The 22,248-nt window shown below is 44.1% G+C and overlaps 1 protein-coding gene across 2 annotated transcripts in view; it reads left to right on the plus strand.

Moving 5' to 3' along the window:
* Nucleotides 1-22,248, plus strand: part of LOC109893025 (sarcoplasmic/endoplasmic reticulum calcium ATPase 1) — a 74,038-nt gene that overhangs the window by 34,557 nt on the left and 17,233 nt on the right. For both annotated transcript variants that reach the window (XM_020486017.2, XM_020486016.2), the window contains exons 6-12: nucleotides 537-617; nucleotides 1,023-1,108; nucleotides 1,459-1,614; nucleotides 1,782-1,923; nucleotides 6,563-6,729; nucleotides 14,709-14,797; nucleotides 20,988-21,090. In XM_020486017.2, the coding sequence (XP_020341606.1) occupies nucleotides 537-617; nucleotides 1,023-1,108; nucleotides 1,459-1,614; nucleotides 1,782-1,923; nucleotides 6,563-6,729; nucleotides 14,709-14,797; nucleotides 20,988-21,090 (824 nt within the window). The remainder of the gene's footprint in view (nucleotides 1-536; nucleotides 618-1,022; nucleotides 1,109-1,458; nucleotides 1,615-1,781; nucleotides 1,924-6,562; nucleotides 6,730-14,708; nucleotides 14,798-20,987; nucleotides 21,091-22,248) is intronic.

Here is a 22,248-nt window from a genome sequence, read left to right on the forward strand (position 1 = left end):
AAACAGATTAAAGACATTACATGCATTAATCCAAGCTGCTTGTATCTGGGTTGTGCTATGGGAAATAAAAGATTTCTGATGCCGAGCGCGAGTGTGGAATCAATTTGTTGGGATTGCGTTGTGACTCGATCTGTGTTGGTGCCTGCTGTTGGTTGACTTGTGAGGCTAAGCCGTGGCTCTCGTTTTTTTGCGTATGGCTTTGTGTCAATGCTGCGATTCGATAGGTTGAAAATGAGTGGTCACCTGGGGACAGCTAGGCCACTCTTCTCGTTTCCTTTGTCATTACATCTCCTGGCCCGCCAGACTCACACTTTCCCAGGTCACTGCAGAGATATAGTCATTTAAAATCAAACACACCTTTTTGCTTTCTTTCTCTTTCCTCCTCCCCCTCTTCACTCAACTTTTGTGTCTCTTCCTCCCCCTCGCTTCTGCTTTCTCCCTCTGTAGAATGTTAACCTAATGCTTTCATTCAATGACTTAGTCATAAACAATCTGTCTTCTCTTCTAAACCCAGCCTGTATTGTTGTGTTGTCTAGTTGGTGACAAGGTCCCTGCTGACATCAGGATCACCTCCATCAAGTCTACCACCCTTAGAGTGGACCAGTCTATTCTCACAGGTAGGCTACATTCTGGCTGGCTGACTGACTGTCAGCATTTTGTTACTTGTCCTGTTTTTGTGTAGACCCCAGGAATAATAGCTGCTGCTTTGGAAAAAGCTAATGGGGATCCATATTAACCAAACAAACTGAATGACTGACTGGGTGGCTGGCTGACTGGCAGGACGACTGACTGACTTGCTGAATCTTGTGAGATTCCAAAGCATGCTACAAATGTGATGGGCTGAGTAGAATAGACTTTTTTAAAACAGTCGAACATTGTCAAACAAATACAGAATAAGATTAAACCTCTGGCCTAGGTATTCCTCTTACGATTAAATACAATGTTCTAAAATCTGTGTAACATCTTACTGGTAATGGCTTGTAGGATCTTGTGTAACAGTGTGTATTAATCTGTCTCTGCAGGCGAGTCTGTGTCTGTTATCAAACACACCGACCCCGTCCCTGACCCCAGAGCTGTCAATCAAGACAAGAAGAATATGCTGTTTTCCGTAAGAGCTACACTTCCTGTTTGGAGCCAACTCTACTCCCTCTTTTTTCACACACACTATCAATGTCTCTCTCACACGCACACACGCACACACACACAGGCACACTATCTCTCACTGCTGCATTCATCAGCCATATCAGGAATTCTCCCTTTTGAATCAGCTGTGTGTGTGTGGTGTTGCAGCTCGGTTCTCTATGCATCATTTCTTTAGATGTGTTCAGCAGATAATCTGCGTACCTTAAGGAGTTAGTTGCAAGTAGTGGTCCCATATGGATGCAGTATGCATGGTTTGATATCAGTGTGTACTCTATCACCATATTAACTCTGTGCTAACCTCCTCTTCCTGCTCAGGGCACTAACATTGCTGCGGGGCGAGCCATCGGCATCGTGGTCTCCACCGGCGTGTCCACGGAGATCGGGAAAATCCGGAACCAGATGGCTGCCACGGAGCAGGAGAAGACTCCTCTGCAGCAGAAACTGGATGAGTTTGGAGAGCAGCTCTCCAAGGTGGGTTTTACTATGGTTGTTGTATTAGTTTATTTATTATATAGATATTATCATATCTAGACTTTTTCGGTCTGTGTTTTGCTGTGATGTGTATGAGCCATGTGACTTGAAATCCCAAGACAAATGTCAATTTTCACCAAAATACAGACAATATTTTGAACTTGAAGGTCATCTCCCTGATCTGCGTGGCCGTCTGGGTCATTAACATCGGGCATTTTGGGGACCCGGTTCATGGGGGTTCCTGGATGCGGGGGGCAATCTACTACTTTAAGATCGCTGTGGCCCTGGCTGTGGCCGCCATCCCTGAGGGTATGTGAGAACAGCTTATTTCCTTCCTTCTGCCTCTCTCGATTCCCCCCCCCCCTCTTTTTCACTTTTTTCCCCTCTCACTTTCCAAATACCATGTAAAAAATGAATTATCCTATGCTGTCCATTAGTGATGTGTGAGTTGAATAAGGAGAACAATACATTCAAAAAATCTATCAATGTATAATTCTTGTACAATTTATATTTATAGGCTTCATTAAGATTATTCTTTATTTTTAGGTTATGTCAATAATGCGTAAGCTTTATTGCCCAACTTTACATGCTCCAAATTTCCAACACACCAATCACCAAATGCTTTTTGGTAACGAGCAGAAAAAGTTATGCATACAGTGCCATCAAAGTATTCCAACCCCTTTTCCCACATTTTGTTACATTACAGCCTTATTTGAAAATGGATGAAATAAAAACAATTCCTCAGCAATCTACACACAATACCCCAAAATAACAAATTTAAAAATGTTTTTTTACTCAGGCCTTACTGAAGAGCTCAGCTCAAATAAGCAAAGAGAAACGACAGTCCGTTACTTTAAGACGTGAAGGTCAGTCAATGCGGAAAATTTCAAGAACTTTGGCAGTTTCTTCAAGTGCAGTCGCAAAAACCATCAAGCTCTATGATGAAACTGGCGCTCATGAGGACCGCCACAGGAAAGGAAGACCCAGAGTTACCTCTGCTGCAGAGGATAAGCTCATTAGTTACCAGGCTCAGAAATTGCAGCCCCAAATAAATGCTTCAGAGGTCATGTAACAGACACATCTCAACATCAACTGTTCAAAGGAGACTGCGTGAATCAGGCCTTCGATTGAATTGTTGGACAGAAACCACTACTAAAGGGCACCAATAATAAGAAAAGACTTGCTTGGGCCGAGAAACACGAGCAATGGACATTAGACCGGTGGAAATCTGTCCTTTTGGTCCAAATTTGAGATTATTGGTTCCACCCGCTGTGTCTTTGTGAGACGCAGAGTAGGTGAACGGATGATCTCCGCATGTGTGGTTCCCACCGTGTAGCATGGAGAAGGTGTGGGGGTGCTTTGCTGGTGACATAGTGATTTAGAATTCAAGGCACACTTAACCAGCACTGCTACCACAGCATTCTGCAGCGATACGTCATCCCATCTGGTTTGGGCTTAGTGGGACTCTAATTTTGATTTTCAACAGGACAATGACCCAACACAACTCCAGACTGTCTAAGGGCTATTTGTTCAAGGAGAGTGGTGGAGTGCTGCATCAGATGGCCTAGCCTCCACAATCACCCGACCTCAACCCAATTGAGATGCTTTGGGATGAGTTGAACTGCAGAGTGAAGGAAAAGCAGCAAACAAGTGCTCAGCATATGTGGGAACTCCTTCAAGACTGTTGGAAAAGAATTCCAGGTGAAGCTGGTTGAGAGAATGGCAAGTGTGTGCAAAGCTGTCATCAAGTCAATGGGTGGCTACTTTGAAGAATCTCAAATATATTTATTTAACAGTTTTTGGTTACTACGTGATTCCATATGTGTTATTTTTTAGTTTGAATGTCTTCGCTATTATTCTACAATGTAGAAAATTGTAAAAATAAAAACCCTTGAATGAGTAGTTGTGTCCAAAATTTTTGACCCTTTGCTATGAGACTTGAAATTGAGCTCCGGTGCATCCTGTTTCCATTGATCATCCTTGATGTTTCCACAACTTTATTGGAGTCCACATGTGGTACATTCAATTTATTGGACAGGATTTGGAAAGGCACACACCCGATTCATGGGGGGTCCTGTCTATAAGGTCCCACCGTTGACCATGCATGTCAGAGCAAAAACCAAGCCATGAGCCAGGAATTGTCCGTAGAGCTCAGAGACAGGATTGTGTTGAGGCACAGATCTGGGGAACGGTACCAAAACATATCTGCAGCATTAAAGGTCCCCAAGAACACAGTGACCTTCATCATTCTTAAATGGAAGAAGTTTGGAACCACCAAGACTCATTCTAGAGCTGACCGCCCGGCAAAACTGAGCAATCGGTGAGAAGGGCGTTGGTCAGGGAGGTGACCAAGAACCCGATGGTCATTCTGACAGAGCTCGAGAGTTCCTATGGACAACCACCTCTGCAGCACTCCACCAATCAGTCCTTTATGGTAGAGTGGCCAGATGGAAGCCACTCCTCCGTTAAAGGCACATGACAGCCCGCTTTCGGTTTGCCAAAAGTCACCTAAAGACTCTCAGACCATGAGAAACATTTGTTTCTGGTGAAGGATAAATTTGGCCTGAATGCCAAGTGTCACGTCTGGAGGACACCTGGCACCATCCCTACGGTGACGCATGCTGGTGGCAGCATCATGCTGTGGGGATGTTTTTCAGCGGCAGGGACTGGGAGACTAGTTGGGATCGAGGCAAAGATGACCGGCGCAAAGTACAGAGCTCCTTGATGAAAACCTCCTCAGGACCTCGGACTGGGGCGAGGGTTCACCTTCCAACAGGACAATGACCCTAAGCACCTAGCCACGACCACCCGCTCAGACATCTCTGGAGAGGCCTGAAAATAGCTGTGCAGCGACTCTCCACATCCAACCCGACAGAGCTTGAGAGGATCTGCAGACAAGAATGGGAGGAACTCTCCAAATACAAGCTGGTAGCGTCATACCCAAGAAGTCCGGAGGCTGTAATCACTGCCAAAGGTGCTTCAACAAAGTACTGAGTAAAGGTCCTGAATACTTATGTAAATGTATTAATATTTTAAATACATATTCAAAAATGGCAACTCTTTTTGCTTTGTCATTATGGGGTAGTGTGTGTGTGTGTGTGTGTGTGTGTGTGTGTGTGTGTAGATTGATGAGGGGGAAAAAAACTAATCCATTTTAGAATAATGCTCTAACCTAACAATGTGGAAAAAGTAAAGGCCTGAATACTTTCCAAAAACACTATATGCAAAAGTATGTGGACACCCCCACCCCTTGCTGATAGGTGTATAAATTGAGCACACAGCCATGCAACCTCCAGAGACAAACATTGTCTGTAGAATGGCCTTACTGAAGAGCTCAGTAACTTTCAATGTGACACCGTCATAGGATGCCACCTTTCCAGCAAGAGTTTGTCAAATGTCTGCCCTGCTAGAGCTCAGCCTCGAAGTGGTAGGCCACACAAGCTCAGTGAAGGGAAATGTTAACGCTACAGTGAAAATGTTCATACTAGATGATTCTGTGCTTCCAACTTTGTGGCAACAGTTTGGGGAAAGCCCTTGTTTCAGCATTACAATGCCCCCGTGCACAAAGCGAGGTCCACACAAATGGTTTGTCAAGATCGGTGTGAAAGAACTTGACTGGCCTGCACAGAGCCCTGACCTCAACCCCATCGAACACCTTTAGGATGAATTGGAATGCCAGGCCTCACTAATGCTCTTGTGGCTGAATGGAACAAGTTGCCGCAGCAATGTTTCCACATCTAGTGGAACACCTTCCCAGTAGAGTGGAGGCTATTATATCAGCAAAGGGGGGGCCAACTCCATATTTATGCCCATGATTTTGGAATAAGATGTTCAAGCGGATGTCCCCATACTTTTGGTAATGTAGTGTAGATCGACGGAGGCAAAAAGGACAATGTTGAAGTTTAATTCAGTAAAAGAAAAACTGCGAAATGGAGAGTTGGGGAGAAAGAAAAAAAAATAGAAGGGAGGGCCAAAAGAGTCATGTTTGGGAAAGATTTTGAAGTGCTCAGAGGATGATTGCATTGTCTATGTTATGTGGGATTGTGAGGTGCTATACAAATTCAACAGTCACAAGACGGGGACTTCAAATAGGCGTATGGCATTGTCAAGGGAACTGTAGCCTACTGTTAGGGTTAAATGGAAACTGCAATCTGGACACTGACTGCAGGTGTATAACCTCTCACATTGCCTTAATAATAACTCCTGTAGAATTAAGCATTTCTTGCAGTAAAATTATACACCGAATGTACATTTTGATTCAGGAACAGGAGTGGAGAAACAATGATTTCTTTCAGTGTCTTGGGAGAATGCGAATGCACAGTTAGGACCTCTACAGACGGTCCCTATATTTTCAAGCACATAAAATATGCATCCAGGTTAAAAATGAAATATTATCAGAAACACGATGGGTCGTTTTCACAGCTTTCTATTTCCTTTACTACCGGTCAAATTGATGTAGTTTTGGACATTTTATAGAATTTTTCTCCCAGGTACCTAAACAGAAGCAGAGATGATGTCAACTAGATTGAAGCATTCATTCGATCATTTATGCTATTATTCTGGTGAGCAAAGGGTTTATTTAGTCTTCTAGGGCAACATAAAATGGCAGAGAAGCTTCCCCTATCTAATTATTAAGTTGAATAACTAATATCCTACCAAAATGTCAGAAATTATAAGCAGAAACATATCTAAATTAGGCACCAAAAAAGCCCGAACGTTACGCCATCTCTGACTAGCCTATAGTGCAATTTCTATATTTGCAGGTTAGTCGGGTGCGGGTCTCAGATTTGTACTATGTCACATAGTTGGGAGTTTGTGGATGGATAATTAGCAATTGCGGGCGACTGCTGGTGAACAAACGGCTGACCCGTGCACCACTACTGTCCATGTTACTGTACTGTATCGGTCCATTCCACTCTATCCAATCCTGCCTCTCTTAACCCCTCAGGTCTACCTGCTGTTATCACCACCTGCCTGGCGCTGGGGACCCGACGCATGGCCAAAAAGAACGCCATCGTCCGCAGCCTGCCCTCTGTGGAGACCCTGGGCTGCACCTCTGTCATCTGCTCTGACAAGACTGGCACCCTCACCACTAACCAGATGTCTGTCTGCAGGGTGAGTCTGGGAACACTTTCAAGTGATATTAGTGTGAATGGTTTGATGTGCGACTGTAATATTAGTGCGATTGACAGCTGTTCACATGCGCTGTGATACCGCTTTGACGTGAAGAAAAACACGTTTTTAAAGTGTTGTGCTTTTTTTGGTCTTGGGATACTACCCGACAACCTTTTGGTTGCAGGCCCACTTATTTAACCACTAGGCTACCTGCAGTTGTAGGGGATGTTTTGTCATTGTACCGGCCCAGGATATTTAGTTTCATCGAGTTCAGAGAAAAACCAAAGCATTGTAATCTACTTTCATCTTTATAAATGATTGACACTTCCTTCATGCTGAGAAGCCTTCAGTCAGTCAGATTATATTCTGTGTTAAAATTAGCCAAACTCATAAACAACCTAATCTCAAAGCACATCTGTGTTCTTTCCAGTGAAATACTGTTAGTGTTGGATTTGGACACGCAGGCGTGCACACACACACACACACACACACACACACACACACACACACACACACACACACACACACACAGGTTTTGGATGGGGGACAGGTGAGGTTAGTAGTGATGGAAAATCCCTGCGATGTTGTAATGTTTACCGTCAGCCAGCCATTTGAGAGCTGGTGTAGCTAGCCTAGACAGGGCAGGCTGGCAGGACCAAACGGCACACTGTACTGTAGGCCACAGTACTACATGGCCCTCTCACTGACCCTGAGAGAGGCTGGCACAGACAGCCAGCAGGCAGGAAGCTCAGAGCACAGATATGTTTTCAAATGTCAAACCTGCAGCTGCTAAATAACCATTAGAGACCTTCATGTACAGAAAAATAGGCTACATGCACAGTGCAATCACAGGAGTCAGAGACACACACCCATATTGTCACTCTTGTGGAATCCCACAGCCCATCCCATTCCTTTCCACACCTTGGTCGGGTGGGTGTGTGCCTGCTCTGCTCTACCACAGAGGAAATGCCAGGGCCACTGTTTGTCTTGGCTTCCATTTAGCCTCTGGAGCAGGATCTGGCTCACACCCCACCCAGCGTGCACACACACACACACACACCGCCTAACCACAGTTAACTCCTCTTACCCTCACCTGACCTCTCACCTATGAGAAAGATCAAACTGCATTTCAAATTTGTTGTACCTCCTAAATTGTACATGCTGGCCAGTGGTCATGTTATTTGCCAGTTTGGAATATGAAAGTTGCCTTTAAGTCAATATTTTAATCAAATTTGATGACTGAGATGAAGCCTGTTCCCATTAAGGTAGCCTAGGCAGCTGCTAGTGGGTGCTAGAGCTCCATGATCTTCAAGGCTTAATATGCTCAGCTGGTAATACACTCGTGTCCCGCAGTGATTGGTTCATACATAAAACATGATTAACGGGGGCTGAGCTCGAGCGGTGTTTGTGAGACAAGGGCGGATCCCGAAGGGGCCCGGGGCCACGTCTTTTTACAAAAAACTCAGAGTCCGAATGTTTTTAACTACAAACGATTTAAAAGCGGAGACTTTTCATGGATAACGAACATGCACCTGTTTTGCTCTGACGCTCACAAGCTACAAGAGTCGTTAGAAGATCATAGGATATCCCAGGACATAGTGTCTAATACTGTAATAAGCTCACACAGTTGCTTACACACACTCCACACAGTTGTCACGGACTAGTTGGATATTCATTTCCCACTGAGCAAACAACGGTTATCATTCATATAAAATCATTTTTATCAGGTTTTTGCTTTGGAGGACCATTTTTCTTTTTTATTGCCATTTGTCAATAATTCATGAATGCAACTATTTGTCAATTTGTTTTGTTGTACTTGTAGCCCTGGTTGTCCTGAAAAGGAAATGGTAAAATTGTGAGGCTAAATATAAGGGCTGGACGTGCAGATAAAGGAAAGTCCGACACATGGAAAGCTGATTTTTGCTGGGGTCTTGGGACTGATAGGGTTAACTAGCCGCTGCAGAAAACACAGGGAAAAGATGCATACTGTCATAATAAAACAATTTCCCACCGCCATGCTAGATGCTACTTCCTGATGTTGTGCCCCGCGTTCAGCCAGGGGTAAACAACACTGTTGCAACCTGATTGGCTAAACGCGGTGTGCAACATCCTGAAGTTGTCATAAAATTCCAAAATGGTGGTATTTTAAGACTGCATGCATAGCATATATTCCGTTTTTTTTGGCGGGGGGGGGGGCACGCCATTAAAGCTAGTTAAGGAGGAACCGATGCCTTTGCAACCTGAATGGATGATTTATGTTGGAAGAGGTTGCCGGAGGACACAAGTGAATTACCAGCTGAGCACATTAAGACTAAACGATAGTGGAGAACTAGCATCCACCTGTGCCTGCCTTAAAGGGTGTTTGCCACACTGTTTGTTCAGTTACAGTACTGTACAGCCAGTGTGCCAGGCAGTGCTTTTACATACAGGCCATCCAGAACATGGTCTATAAAAAAGGTTTTGTTTTAACTGCAGAGTAGTTGTATCTGGACTTGACGTGTTGCTTCCTGGGCGCTCTCTCTACCCTCGCTCTCTCTGTGTGTGTTGTCTGTCTGTCATGGAGTCCATGTATTTGTATTTGCTTATTGATGTGAAAACTAAGAGCTCAACCCAGGTCACCAGTTGGTCTTTTATGTGTAGACCTGAGGGTGCAAAGGGCATTGTGTGTGTAGGTATATATAACATTTGATGACTGAGATGTAGCCTGATCCCTTCACACACAGACTACCGTTCAAAGGTTTGGGGTCACATAGAAATGTCCTTGTTTTTTTTAAAGAAAAGCTCTTTTTTTTTTGTCCAAAATACAGTGTAGACATTGTTAATGTTTATAAATCACTATTGTAGCTGGAAACGGCTGATAATTGAGTATCTACATAGGCGCACAGAGGCCCATTATCAGCAACCATCACTCCTGTGTTCCTATGGCATGTTGTGTTAGCTAATCCAAGTTTATCATTTTAAAAGGCTAATTGATCATTAGAAAACCCTTTTGCAATTATGCTAGCACAGCTTAAAACTGTTCTGATTTAAAGAAGCAATAAAACTGCCCTTCGTTAGACTAGTTGAGTATCTGGAGCGTCAGCATTTGTGGGTTCGATTACAGGCTCAAAATGTCTGTTTTCAAGCTACAATAGTCATTTACAACATTAACAATGTCTACACTGTATTTCTGATCAATTTTTTATGCTATTTTAAAATGGAACAAAATGTGCTTTTCTTTCCAAAAAAACAAGGACATTTCTAAGTGACCCCAAACTTTTCTGTGTTTGTGATTGCATTTATATTTGTTTGTCCCTGCTGTTTCACTGTTTGTATGATATTCTCAGGAGGTTTGAGCTATCTCTTCCATGCTGCTCTGCTGCCTTTCCTGTATGTTTTGTTTCAGCATGCAGTGCATCGGTGTGTGTATAAGAAGCTCTAGAGGGTTGCACAACTGTTTCCTGCTGAGAGGATGCTGCTCTCTCTTGCCCCTCTTTCGCTCTTTCTCTCTGTATCTCTTGCTCTCTCTCTCTTGCTCTGTATCTCTTGCTCTCTCTCCCTTGCTCTCTCTCCCTTGCTCTCTCTCCCTTGCTCTCTCTCCCTTGCTCTCTCTGTGATGACCTGGCTAGTAGAAACTGACCGCTTGCCCCAGTCAGTAAATGTGTATACATTGTTCCAACCATCAGCAGCATTCGAGAGAGAGGGAGAGCGGGAGTTCCCTACTGTCCTGTGGAAGTGTAACAGAACTGGGTAATCTCCCTGAGCTGAGCTAACCGCTATCCCTGGTCACTCTTTGCCTACCTAGGAACCTGGCTGCTGGAAAGGGACCTGGGTTGACTCCCAAACCTATGGTCTCTGGTCAAAAGTAGTGCTCTATAAAGGGAAAAGGGTGCCATTTGGGACTCAACTGCTCTGCTCTCTCTGGTAAATATTTACCCGCCGGGCCCAGGGTATATTAGCTTAATGCAGCTGAGAGATTAAGGGAAACACAGACCTGCTCTCCCTCCTCAGTCTTCACCGTGGTGCAGCGTTGTTTTTCCATCATAGTTTTGAGTGATAGAATTTACCTGATAGGAAACGCCAGGGGAAATGGTCCCTGACTTACTGCTGTCATTTTGAACCCAGGTCTCTCTTGTATTATAGATTTTGTCTCTGAGACTAACCTCCTATAAATCAAGGTTCACAAAAATAAATGAAAGCAACTCTCTCCTCAGTCCTAACATTGGGTCAGTGGTGTTTTTTCCATTTTGTTTTGGAGTGATGATGGAACCTTAAGGGCATTTCAGGGTTTCCAGGATGCCAGTCCAGGAGCAAGGATTTGTAGAGCTTTAATTTGCAATATATTTCACTTAATTTTTTTTTAAAAAGTATCCTACTACATTTTCCTCGCTTGTGCGTGTGTGTGTGTGCGCGTGCACCTGCGCCTGCCTGCCTACGCGAGTCTTCCTGCGCCTGCCTGAGAGTGTGCCTGCCTGAGAGTGTGCCTGCCTGAGAGTGTGCCTGCCTGAGAGTGTGCCTGCCTGAGAGTGTGCCTGCGTGCGAGCGTGCCCGCCTCTGTGTGCCTGCCTGCGTGCGCGAGTGAACCTGCGTCTGCCTGCATGCCAGCATCTGCCTGCGATAGATCTTGCGTCCGCCTGCGTGCGTGTCTGCCTGTGTGCGTCTCCCTGCCTGCGAGAGAGCGTGCGTCTATCTGCCAGCGTGCGTCTGCCTGCGTGTCCTTTTGAGCGTGCGTCTGCCTGCGTGTGTCTGCGAGCGTGCGTCTTCCTGCCTGCTTGCGTCTGCGAGCGTGCCTCTGCCTGCGTGGGCGTCTGCCTGCCTGCGTGGGCGTCTGCCTGCCTGCGTGCGTCTGCTTGCGTGCTTTTATCCTGCGTGCGTGCGTGTGTCTGTGTGCGTGCCTGCCTGTGTGCGTCCGTGTGTCTGCGGGCTTGCCTCTGCCTGTGTGTGTGTGTCTGTGTCTGCCTGCGCGTGCATGTGTCTGCCTGCGCGTGCATGTGTCTGCCTGCATGCGTGTGTCTGCCTGCGTGTGTCTGCCTGCGTGCGTCTGCCTGCCTGCGTGTGTCTGCCTGCATGCGTCTGCCTGCGTGCGTCTGCCTACATGCGTGCATGTGTCTGCCTGCATGTGTGTCTGCGTGCTTGCCTGCCTGTCCGTGTGTGTGCAAGCGTGTCCTTGACCTTAAGCTGTGTCTAGCTGTGCCAAATGGTTCTGATAAGAACGTCTGTGTCCCGTAGCCCTGTCATATCCTGCTTTCCCAGCCGAGGGGATATCCCAGGGCACGGTCACACACAGGAGTGAATACCCTCTATGATGACATACCATTTAATTTCCCGTACACAGAGCAGGGACACTCTAACTTTGGTACTGCTGCCAACACAGCACAATACACACAATATAGGGCAAGTCAAATTGTATTGAGGAGAGTTTCAACTTCTACAGACAGGCACCATTGGTTCATATGAATCTTGTGCCTTGTTTCCATGGAAACCACATCTCTGATAGTGAGAGAAATATGCAGTGACAAACATGACCAAAACACTGAAATAGCAGTTATTACAAATATGGTAATAGCAGTCCTGATAGGCCATGTGGTAAAACATTATCTCAGTAACCTGTACCCCAGCACATTGACTATTTTCTTAACTCTTCTTGAACTGCACTGTTGGTTAAGGGCTTGCAAGTAAGCATTTCATGGTAAGGTCTACACTTGTTGTCTTCATATGACAGTTTGATTTGACATGTATTTTATGTTGTTAGCTTACTTATCAGGGACTATGCACAATAAGGGGACAGCAGGTAGCCTAGCGGTGAAGAGCGTTGGGCCAGTAAACGAAAGGTTGCTGGATCGAATCCCTGAGCCGGCAAAGTGGAAAAAATCTGCCGTTATGGCCTTGAGCAAGGAAGTTACACCAGTGTAGCCTAGTGGTTAGAGCATTGGACTAGTAACCGAAAGGTTGCAAGTTCAAATCCCTGAGCTGACAAGGTACAAAATCTGTCGTTCTGCCCCCGAACAGGCAGTTAACCCACTGTTCCTAGGCTGTCATTGAAAATAAGAATTTGTTCTTAACTGACTTGCCTAGTAAAATAAAGGTAAAAATAAAATAAAATGTAAAAAAACTGCTCCCTGGGCACCAATGACGTGGATGTCGATTAAGACAGCCCCATGCACCTCTAAGATTCAGAGGGGGTTGGGTTAAATGTGGAAGACACATTTTGGGTGGGTATGCATTTAGTTGTGCAACTGGCTAGGTATTCCCTTTCCAATAATTACTGCAGTCGTCTCCTGGGCTCCAAGGTCACATATCCAGGATCAGTGAAAAAAAGATTTAAGACACAGAATCCAGCTCCTATCTCATCTCCTAAAGAACGGTGTATGATCTGGGCCACAGACACACTGGGGCACCAATCACAGCGGTTATTTGTCAGTCTAATCATTTTTCTCATTCACATTATTCAGTTTGTTACTCAGTTACTGTTTGATGAGGACTGAGGAGGCCCACGGGTAGGTAGATTGTCAGTAGATAAAGCTTCTGTGGCAGAGGAGGGTTGTTGTTCTTGATGCTCGATCTATCCTAGAGAACCTGTATGTCACCTGAGCATCCAGCATCACATAGAATTAGCCATCATAATCAGGTTAGACCCTAGACTGACTAATGGTCACATTGTTTGCAGTGTCTTTAAATTGATAGATAGCCAGTGTTATTAGATAGTCACTGTTCATTTGAAATGACCTGAGTACGACTTCCCATTGTCTAAATGAGCAGTTCCAGACATGATGACTCTGATCTGTGTAATGTTAAAGACCTTCTCAGCTGGAGTAGATTTCACACACGTGTTTTGTAAACTACTCTCGGTATAAACAGAACATACACACCCTCTAGAAGCAGTAGCAGCGGATGTACTGAAGGGAAAATACGTTTTTTTTTCTTCATTAATTCTTTAATCGTCCAGATTTAATTGACTTTAAAGTTGAGTAAAGCCCAGACAGGAGGGAGTATTTTCCTTAGTGTGTGTGCACAACCTGACCGCCCTAGCCAATCTCCTCCCTTCTCTCCATGGTTACTATGGTTGTGTCTGGTCCAGATGGCAAGTCTGTGATTACAGAGAGAGAATATTGATGTGAGGAAAGTCAAAGGCTGTGTGTCTGTCTGTAACTTCCTCGGTGGTCCCAGCCAGTGTGAATGGAACAACAAGCCAATCGATGCACTCCCATAAATGAACCTCATCAGATCCATTCCACCTGTTATCACTGCTGCAGCCAGAACAAGAGAGAAAGGAGAGGGCCAGATCGAATGCATGCATGTTAACACACACACACACACACGCGCACAGGAGAGAAGGGGCAGATCCAAGGCTACAGTAGAACCCACCCTCACCACTGGGTTGCCAGCCTAAAATACCTGTCAGCATAGCCAAACCCTAATTGTTCTGGGCTGGGCTCTCTACACAGGAAATCAATACATGAGTGCAGACAAAGCAGAACTCTGGGCAACACAGTAGTCTGATCACAGGGAAGGACGGACAAGACATCAAAACAAAATTTGACCTGGGAAACAACTTGCTCTCTCATTCTTGCTCGCTGTCGTCCCGCCCCCCCCCCCCCCCCCCCAAGTCTTAGCCTTCCACTAACAGTGTGGTTAGTGATCTATGCTATGTATGCCAGGATTACAGACGGGTAGCTCAGGGTATAGTTTGGTCCCAAGGTCAGTAAACACAGGAACCAATTCCTGCTGGAAAAATAGAGAAGGAAAGAACAAAAACTGCTGTGTGACATGTGGTGGGAAAGCCCTTAGTTGAGTGGTGCTACAACTGAATGGGAGTGTGGGAGCGTGCGTGAGTGTGTTTCCCTCCGCGTCAGCGGCCCGGGGCGGGAATGTCCTTCACCTCTCCCATGGCCCTGTACAGAACTCTGGGAATCCCTGGCACAGAGTTTCTGTATACTCTTTGACGATATCCTAGCCTACATTAACCTGCTTTATCTATCCCAACTCTCTTCTCTCTCCAGATGTTTGTGGTGGACAAGGTGGAGGATTCCAGCTGTGCTGTCCATGAGTTCTCTATAACTGGCTCCACCTATGCCCCTGAAGGGCAAGTGTGAGTGTCCCCTCCTACCTTTCTTTGTATTAGTGTACAGAGTGCAAATGACTGTAAGTGTGATTTCAGGTTACAACTCGTGGTGACTGTGGCATCAGTCACCACGTACACAAACTAACAAACACACACACACACACACACACTGAGGTTTATCTCCTACACTTCCCAGTAAATTGTGTGTTGAGTGTGGTCCAGAGTCTGAAAGCACTGAGCCCCAGAGGAAAGTTAAGGCTGGCCATTGTTAACCTTCCCTGTCCTTGGACAGACAAACACCTATTTTTACAGGCGGTAGTGGAAAAGCCTTGGTCCCACCACGACCACTTTCATCTGGCCGGCCTGCTGTTAAAAGCCCCCTAACCTCCTTTTTTCCATTTGATGTAAAGGGGTTTCTTTTGAAGTCTCCTTCCTTCCCCATACCAACTCCAATTCCCACACCCAGCCCCCCATAGGTTTCCTCTGTTTTCCGCTGTCGCAAATGGTTAACAGCTCTGGGGAAGTTTAGGGAGAATGCAAATTAAGTTTTCCTGAAGCATGTGAACTTTTTCCATGATGGAACAGATAACGCAGAGAGGAAAGGACACCGACCTGTGACAACTACTAAAATAGTCTCACTGTAGAGAAATCCTAGAGGAATAGATGAAAAATAGCTCTGACTAGAGCGAGAGATTGGGAGAGAAGAACACGGCGAGAGATGAGGGGTGTAGCTGGGCCAAAGTCAGTGTTCCAGACTTGATCTCAGTCCTTCCCTTCCTGTATAATGTCAGTATAGCCTGATTGATGACCTCCTCTCTCGCTATCTGGCCCACTCTAGTGCCCACTCTAGTCTAATTCCCCAAATGACTACCTGCAAAGGCCCAGAACTAGATCTTCAGTATTCATCCCTTCTGCTTTTCATTAGAAAATTAAATACAGAAAGTCATAAGTTGAGAGCACTTTCTCTTTTACAATAACGACTTCAATATCAACCTCTATGATTTTGAAATGCTGAGGTATTTATTGGTAACACTTTCCACTCACAGCCCCTGTCACCCTGTATACGATTTGAAAATGGCAGTTTTGTCATTGGTAAGCACCTAAATTGGAACACAGTGGTGGTACGGTAACATGCTATACATGTCAGAGCTCAGGTTCTCCACTTCGCAGCTCACGCGACAAGATGCCCCCATCCCTCCCACTAATTGGGATTCTTTAGCACATTTGTTGAAGTCTCTGTGAGGGCAATGCTGTACATCGGGAAGGGTTTGTGTGAGGGAAATGCTGCACATCGGGAAGGGTTTGTGTGAGGGAAATGCTGTACACCGGGAAGGGTTTGTGTGAGGGAAATGCTGTACATCGGGAAGGGTTTGTGTGAGGGAAATGCTGTACATCGGGAAGGGTTTGTGTGAGGGAAATGCTGTACATCGGGAAGGGTTTGTGTGAGGGAAATGCTGTACATCGGGAAGGGTTTGTGTGAGGGAAATGCTGTACATCGGGAAGGGTTTGTGTGAGGGAAATGCTGTACATCGGGAAGGGTTTGTGTGAGTGAAGATGAGACTGAGTTATAATAAATAGTTTTGATGTCATACAAGCAAACCACATACCCGGAAGTCCAAATGTGTACCTCACATTTCCATATTTGACAACTCATGTAATTTACAGTATCAACGTTTATGATCGCCATGTTTGATCCACAGTTACAAAGAAGATGTGCGTTATATCCTGGGTCGACCCTGAACAAAATGAGCTTATGTTAGTTGTATTGTGAAGGAAATTAGCTGCGGAATACGCAATTGAATGCACCCATGACTCCATTCACTAAAATTCCAATTGTTTGTCTGAAGTGTCTTAGTCAGCCATGTTGGCAATAGAATAAGCTTTCAAATGATGCCCACCTGGCAACGATTGCGATTTTATAATGGAACGTTTTTGGATTGCGTAAACAACAACAGTTATTGTGTGATGCTGGGGACTCGGGGCTGTGCTCCAAACAAAAATCTAGTGTGCTTGCTTATGTTCCTCAATGGCAAAGCTAGGAGAGAGTATAAAAGCACCTTATAGTTGACAGCTCTTTCCTTGAGTCATAAAAGTGTATTGAAATTACTTGGGAACTGCGCACAGTTTGGAGAGGTGTGTGTGGCCACTGAGACACCAGTTAGACCTCTCACTCAAACCCTTGTAATAGTTTTTTCGTATTGTGCACATTTCAGTGAATAGTCTTATGTTACTGAATGTACAGTATCCAGTGTTTTCAGATTTCATTATTGACAAATGCTCTGAGAAGTACAGTAAATAGAAAATCAACCGTGTAATGTTTGGATTCAGTCTTGTTAGGGGAACTGGTTTCCTCACCTTTGGTCTGATAATTTCCCCATAATCTCCAAAGTGTTCTCTTTCAATTGCTACCATGGTTATGCATATGCTTTTTGTAGTTCTTCTGGTTCAAACATTTACATTTTGGGAAGGGTTAAGTACTATGCTCTCATGATGTCTTACCATGCCAAATGTTCCCCTTCAGACTGTTCACAATTTCTCTACTGAAGTTGATTAAAACCTCATGATTATATCCAATATAATGCAACATGATGACACTGTTTTAGAAAGGTGTATGAAGTCCTAATCACTGTTCTGGTTGGTTTGTGGGTGTGAAACTTGTTCTCTACTGAGATGTTATGAAATCTCAGGCTGGCATGCCTTGCGGTGCAGTGCCATACAGCGTGGGTTGTTGTGTGGGCTGTTGCTCTACTAGCAACTGTTGCTGCCTCTAGTGGGCTGTGGGCCATGTGTTCATGCAACCAACCAGCAACTGCTGCTGCTCCCAACGCACACACAAACACACTCACATTAACACGAGTTGTTCCATGTCATTACAGATTGATCTGAAACAGGATTGGCATTCCTAAAATGTTATTTTGTTAATTTTATTTATAGGATAATATTCAATAAATATAGTACCCAACACCAAACTTCTTCCTACCAATGAGTAAGACATGAGAAATTGTCAAAAGCCACCCACGTACCCTCCACACCCAATGCCAATTCCACCCCAACAACCAGTATACAGTATCAGTTTTCAATGTTTGACAAGTAGAATGAAGCTGTGGCTTGGAGTATTGCTTCTCCATACTATGTATTGTATTCCCTGTGAACCTGGATGTTTTTTCCCTCCCACTTTTCAGAGAATAGCAATATTCTCTAGGTTTTGCCCACTAAATGCCACTGTTCCTGCTATACTGCCACACTCTTATCAATTTTTTCTAGTCTATTTTGTTTATTGAATAGATCAACATTTCCTTTGAAACTTTGTGTAGAAAACCAATAGATTTGGCTCATGATGCAAATTAAGTGTGTTGTAGTATTTCACACTATTTATTATGATCTCAATTAGCTGTTGCACTCTTCCTGGGGTCCGAACAGGAAACAAAAAAAACATAAATAAAATAACATAATATACAAAACACTACACTACTACATCATTTCCTGCTTCTGCCTCACTCTTCATAAACGAGAGAGCTCCTGCCCGTACAAGGCCACCCACCTATGAAGTACAAGAAATGATACAGTGCAAAATATATAAAAATGTCTCTCCACAGTCCCCGTTTTGTCGTAAGGTGTTTCCATTATTATTTTTATTTTATTAATCTTGTTTTTGTTTCTGGTTTTATTGCTAGCTTGAGTTACCTGGGGTGGCAGTTACATTTAGTCATGGTTCTATTTAATACTATGTGCTTCGCAGCCTCTGTTCTTGACCAGGGAACTGTGAAGAGACCTCTGGTTGCATGTCTTGTGCTATGCCGATGAGTGTCCGAATTGTGTGCCAACTGCTTGAACAGACAGTTTGGTACCTTCAACACTTTGCACACTTCGTCCATGATAAAGCGTTAGCACCAGCCTATTGCTAGTCACCCATTCTAAAACTGACTAGGAGCTCCATGTTATGGGTGTCATTTATATTACTGTCGTTGCCGACGTACCCTGAGTATACAAAACATTAAGAACACCTGCTCTTTCCTTGACAGACTGACCAGGTGAATGCAATGATCCCTTATTGATGTCACCTGTTAATAGGATGACTACCTGTCTCAGATTGTGGACATTCCCTCATTTTGGCCATTTGTTCCGCAATCAAACAATCATGTACTGTATTTGATCAACAAATTCAAATACCACTAATTTAGAAAGAGTCAGACATTCCAACCTATCTCTTGGGGTCATGTTGCACTTATGACAAGATGTATATCATAACTATGTGGCACTGGTGATATTCTGCTCAATGCAAGACGCGAGGGTAGGCCAATTTCATAAGCCTTATCGTCAACCAATCAGATTTCTCAAATCCTTTCTGGTTAAATTACAGCAAAAAATTGGAGAGGACAGTTAGGACTAACTATTTACAAAAAGCATGCTTCTGATGCGCTACAGAAGTAGGCCAAAATAAATAGCCGTATTAGACTGAAATAACTACGGTAATTTCGTCAAACTTGAGGCTCTCCATGCTCATTAGTTGCTCATTCAACATATTTGCTCCTACTTCACTCGATCCTGTTTTAACTCTCCCTTCGTAACTTTTAGACCAGCCAAAAATGTTTCCTTGGTCAATTATTCCCAGATTTTCATAAAACAGACACACGTGGTCTCGTTTCTGCATCACCAAATTTTGCATTTGGAAAAAGAGTAGGCTAGTTGTGCTTCAATTAGCTCGTTTGGTGCAGTGGGAGCAGGGTCTTAGTGCTGCTGGCGTACACCGGAGTGTCGCTCAACCACTTCTCACAATGGTGCTTGTTTAGTGAAGTTAGATCAAAGCAGCTGAATCAATTTCTTAGAAGACCACATAATGATGAATTAGTATTCTACACAACAGTAACAAATATAGTAATGTCACTGTTGCATCAAAAACACCACCTCAATTTCTCATTAGATTTTAGGATGGTTAACTGAAGTCACACTTTTTTTCCTGTGCCCAAACTCAACCTTGCGTGCCACTAGGCAGAATGTGCTTGGATTGAAACAAAATACAGCAAGGCTAGGCTATAGTTAACACCACCTGTTCTAATTTGTTCATGGAAAAGTAATTCAAGCTCTAAATGCATATTCCTATGAAACTGATTGAGATCAAATGGCTGGCATGTAGATGCAGTTTGGACGTTTCAACTGGTAAAACGTGATATAATTCACGATTGACAGTGATTGTGGCCTATTTTGAAATTAGGAATGCCTACCTTGGTATTTGAGGGTATTAAACAGAAAATATTGTTGAGACAATATGTGTGGGCATAGGCAGATGTTGCAATTGGAGGATGCATTTAATGCATATTCTATAATGAGATTCAATAGCCCAGCCACCCCCCACAAAAACAACAAAAAATAAGTAATGTAGGCTACACTGCCCCGTTAATGTCCTGCAAAATCATCATGCCCCACATTTGGGTGTTTTTAAATCTGTAATTGCCTATCCACTTCAATCAGTGTAGATGAAGGGGAGATAGACGTGGACAGTATGTGTGACATTCATAGAATGAATGGGCAAGACAAATGTATGCACCTTTATGAACAGGGTATGGTAGTGGGTGCCAGGCACACCGGTTTGAGTGTGTCAAGAACTGCAATTCTCCTGGGTTTTTCACGCTCAACAGTTTCCCCATGTGTATCAAGAGTGCTCCACCACCCAAGGGACATCGCGCCAACTTGACACACCTATGGGAAGCATTGGAGTCAACATGGGCCAGCATTCCAGTGGAACGTTTTCAACACTTTGTACAGTCCTATGCCCTGACAAATTGAGCCTGTTCTGAGAGGTGCAACTCAATATTGGGCAGGTGTTCCTAATGTTTTGTACACTCAGTGTATTTGAAATTTGATCTTAAGACACTGGCAGTTACACAACTGAATGGGTTTAGATACAGCTTGTGTGTACAGAAATCACATTGTACATTTACTCAATTATTAGTTATGAGAGTGAGTTAAGGTGTGCTAGTATCTAACAAATGTCGGGGGGGGGGGGGGGTTACTATCCTTGTCGGGACTAGAAGTCCCCCAGAAGGATAGTTAAAAAAACATAATGATTTAGACTTTTTTTGCCAGTTCCCACAAGGAAAAAGGCTATTTTAGGGTTTAGAGTTTAATGGTTAGAGGTTAAGGTAAATATAATTTTGAAAGGGGAATAAATTGTCTGGTCCCACAAGGATAGAAAAAAAAAGTGTGCGTTCTCTTCCAGGTTGAAAGGGGACAAGGTGGTCCAGTGCGGAGACTATGATGGACTACTGGAGCTGGCCACTGTGTGTTCCATGTGCAATGACTCCTCACTGGACTACAATGAGGTCAGTGCTGACACATACACACACACACACACACACACACACACACACACACACTGTTTTTGTGAGTCATTAAGGCACTCTTCTGCAGCCTGACCCTCTCTGTTCCTGTCCTTTCACCCTGTTTTCCTCAGTGGTAAGAAGCCTTCGCTCTGAGCAGCTGTGGCACACACACTGAGCCGTAGACATGGCTGCACATCTGTTGTTGCCTTCTCCTAGGTTTGACTGATGTCATCATTAATGTTGAGTTGGACTAACCTCTGATACACAAATGAGTGTGTTTGCCATGCAAAAAGCAGACTCTACTCTAAGAGAGAGGTTTTGTGAAAGTAAGACAGGCTTGCAAATTTTTTCATAGACTTAGCTAAGTATACAGATTAGGTATTACATTATGCCAAATGCATGAATGATAACAAAGACACACACACACACACACACACACACACACACACACACACACACACATATCCAAGCCTCCTACAGTAGCTGATCTAATTTTACTCTGATGTGTGATTCTGTTTCTCTAGTTCTCTGATTGCTTTTCTCACCTCTGTCATCACCACGGTGTCATGGTAACCATGCTGTGTGTAAATGAAGCCAAGGACACAGCAGTTTAATTACAAGCTATTCAAACACAGAGGAAATTGTGATTGTTTCCCAAAAAGACTCGTTGTAGAACTGATTTAGCATGCTATTTTGTAGAAGTGCGTCTTTCCCAACTAGAGATAATGGATGGAGGGAAGGGACGATAAAGGTAGAGCAGCTGTGTGGACAGAGTGGTGTGAGATTAGTGGACCCTGATGGCGGTGGAGGGCAGTGGGGGTTTATTGACCATGTGGTGTTCAGTGGGGCAGACAGGTAGTGTGGGCAGGGCTGTGTCCTATTAAAACACGGTGGGCTCCACCTACTCACGTCATAATAATATACAGTATAATAATGAAAGCTATTGCATACATTTTACGTATGGTTGGTCCCGGGAATCAAACCGACTATCTTGGCATTGCAAGCGCCAGAGTCTTAAACAAGTCATATTGTGCTCTTCACCAAATGTAATACCATTTCATATTTTGAACAAGAGTAATAGTTGGTATATTACATTTACGCAAATCATGAATGCTTTTAAAAATATCTATTTTTATTACTTTCAAAATAAACGTTATA

The sequence above is a fragment of the Oncorhynchus kisutch genome, linkage group LG6 (genome assembly GCF_002021735.2).
Source record: "Oncorhynchus kisutch isolate 150728-3 linkage group LG6, Okis_V2, whole genome shotgun sequence".
Lineage (NCBI taxonomy): Eukaryota > Metazoa > Chordata > Actinopteri > Salmoniformes > Salmonidae > Oncorhynchus > Oncorhynchus kisutch.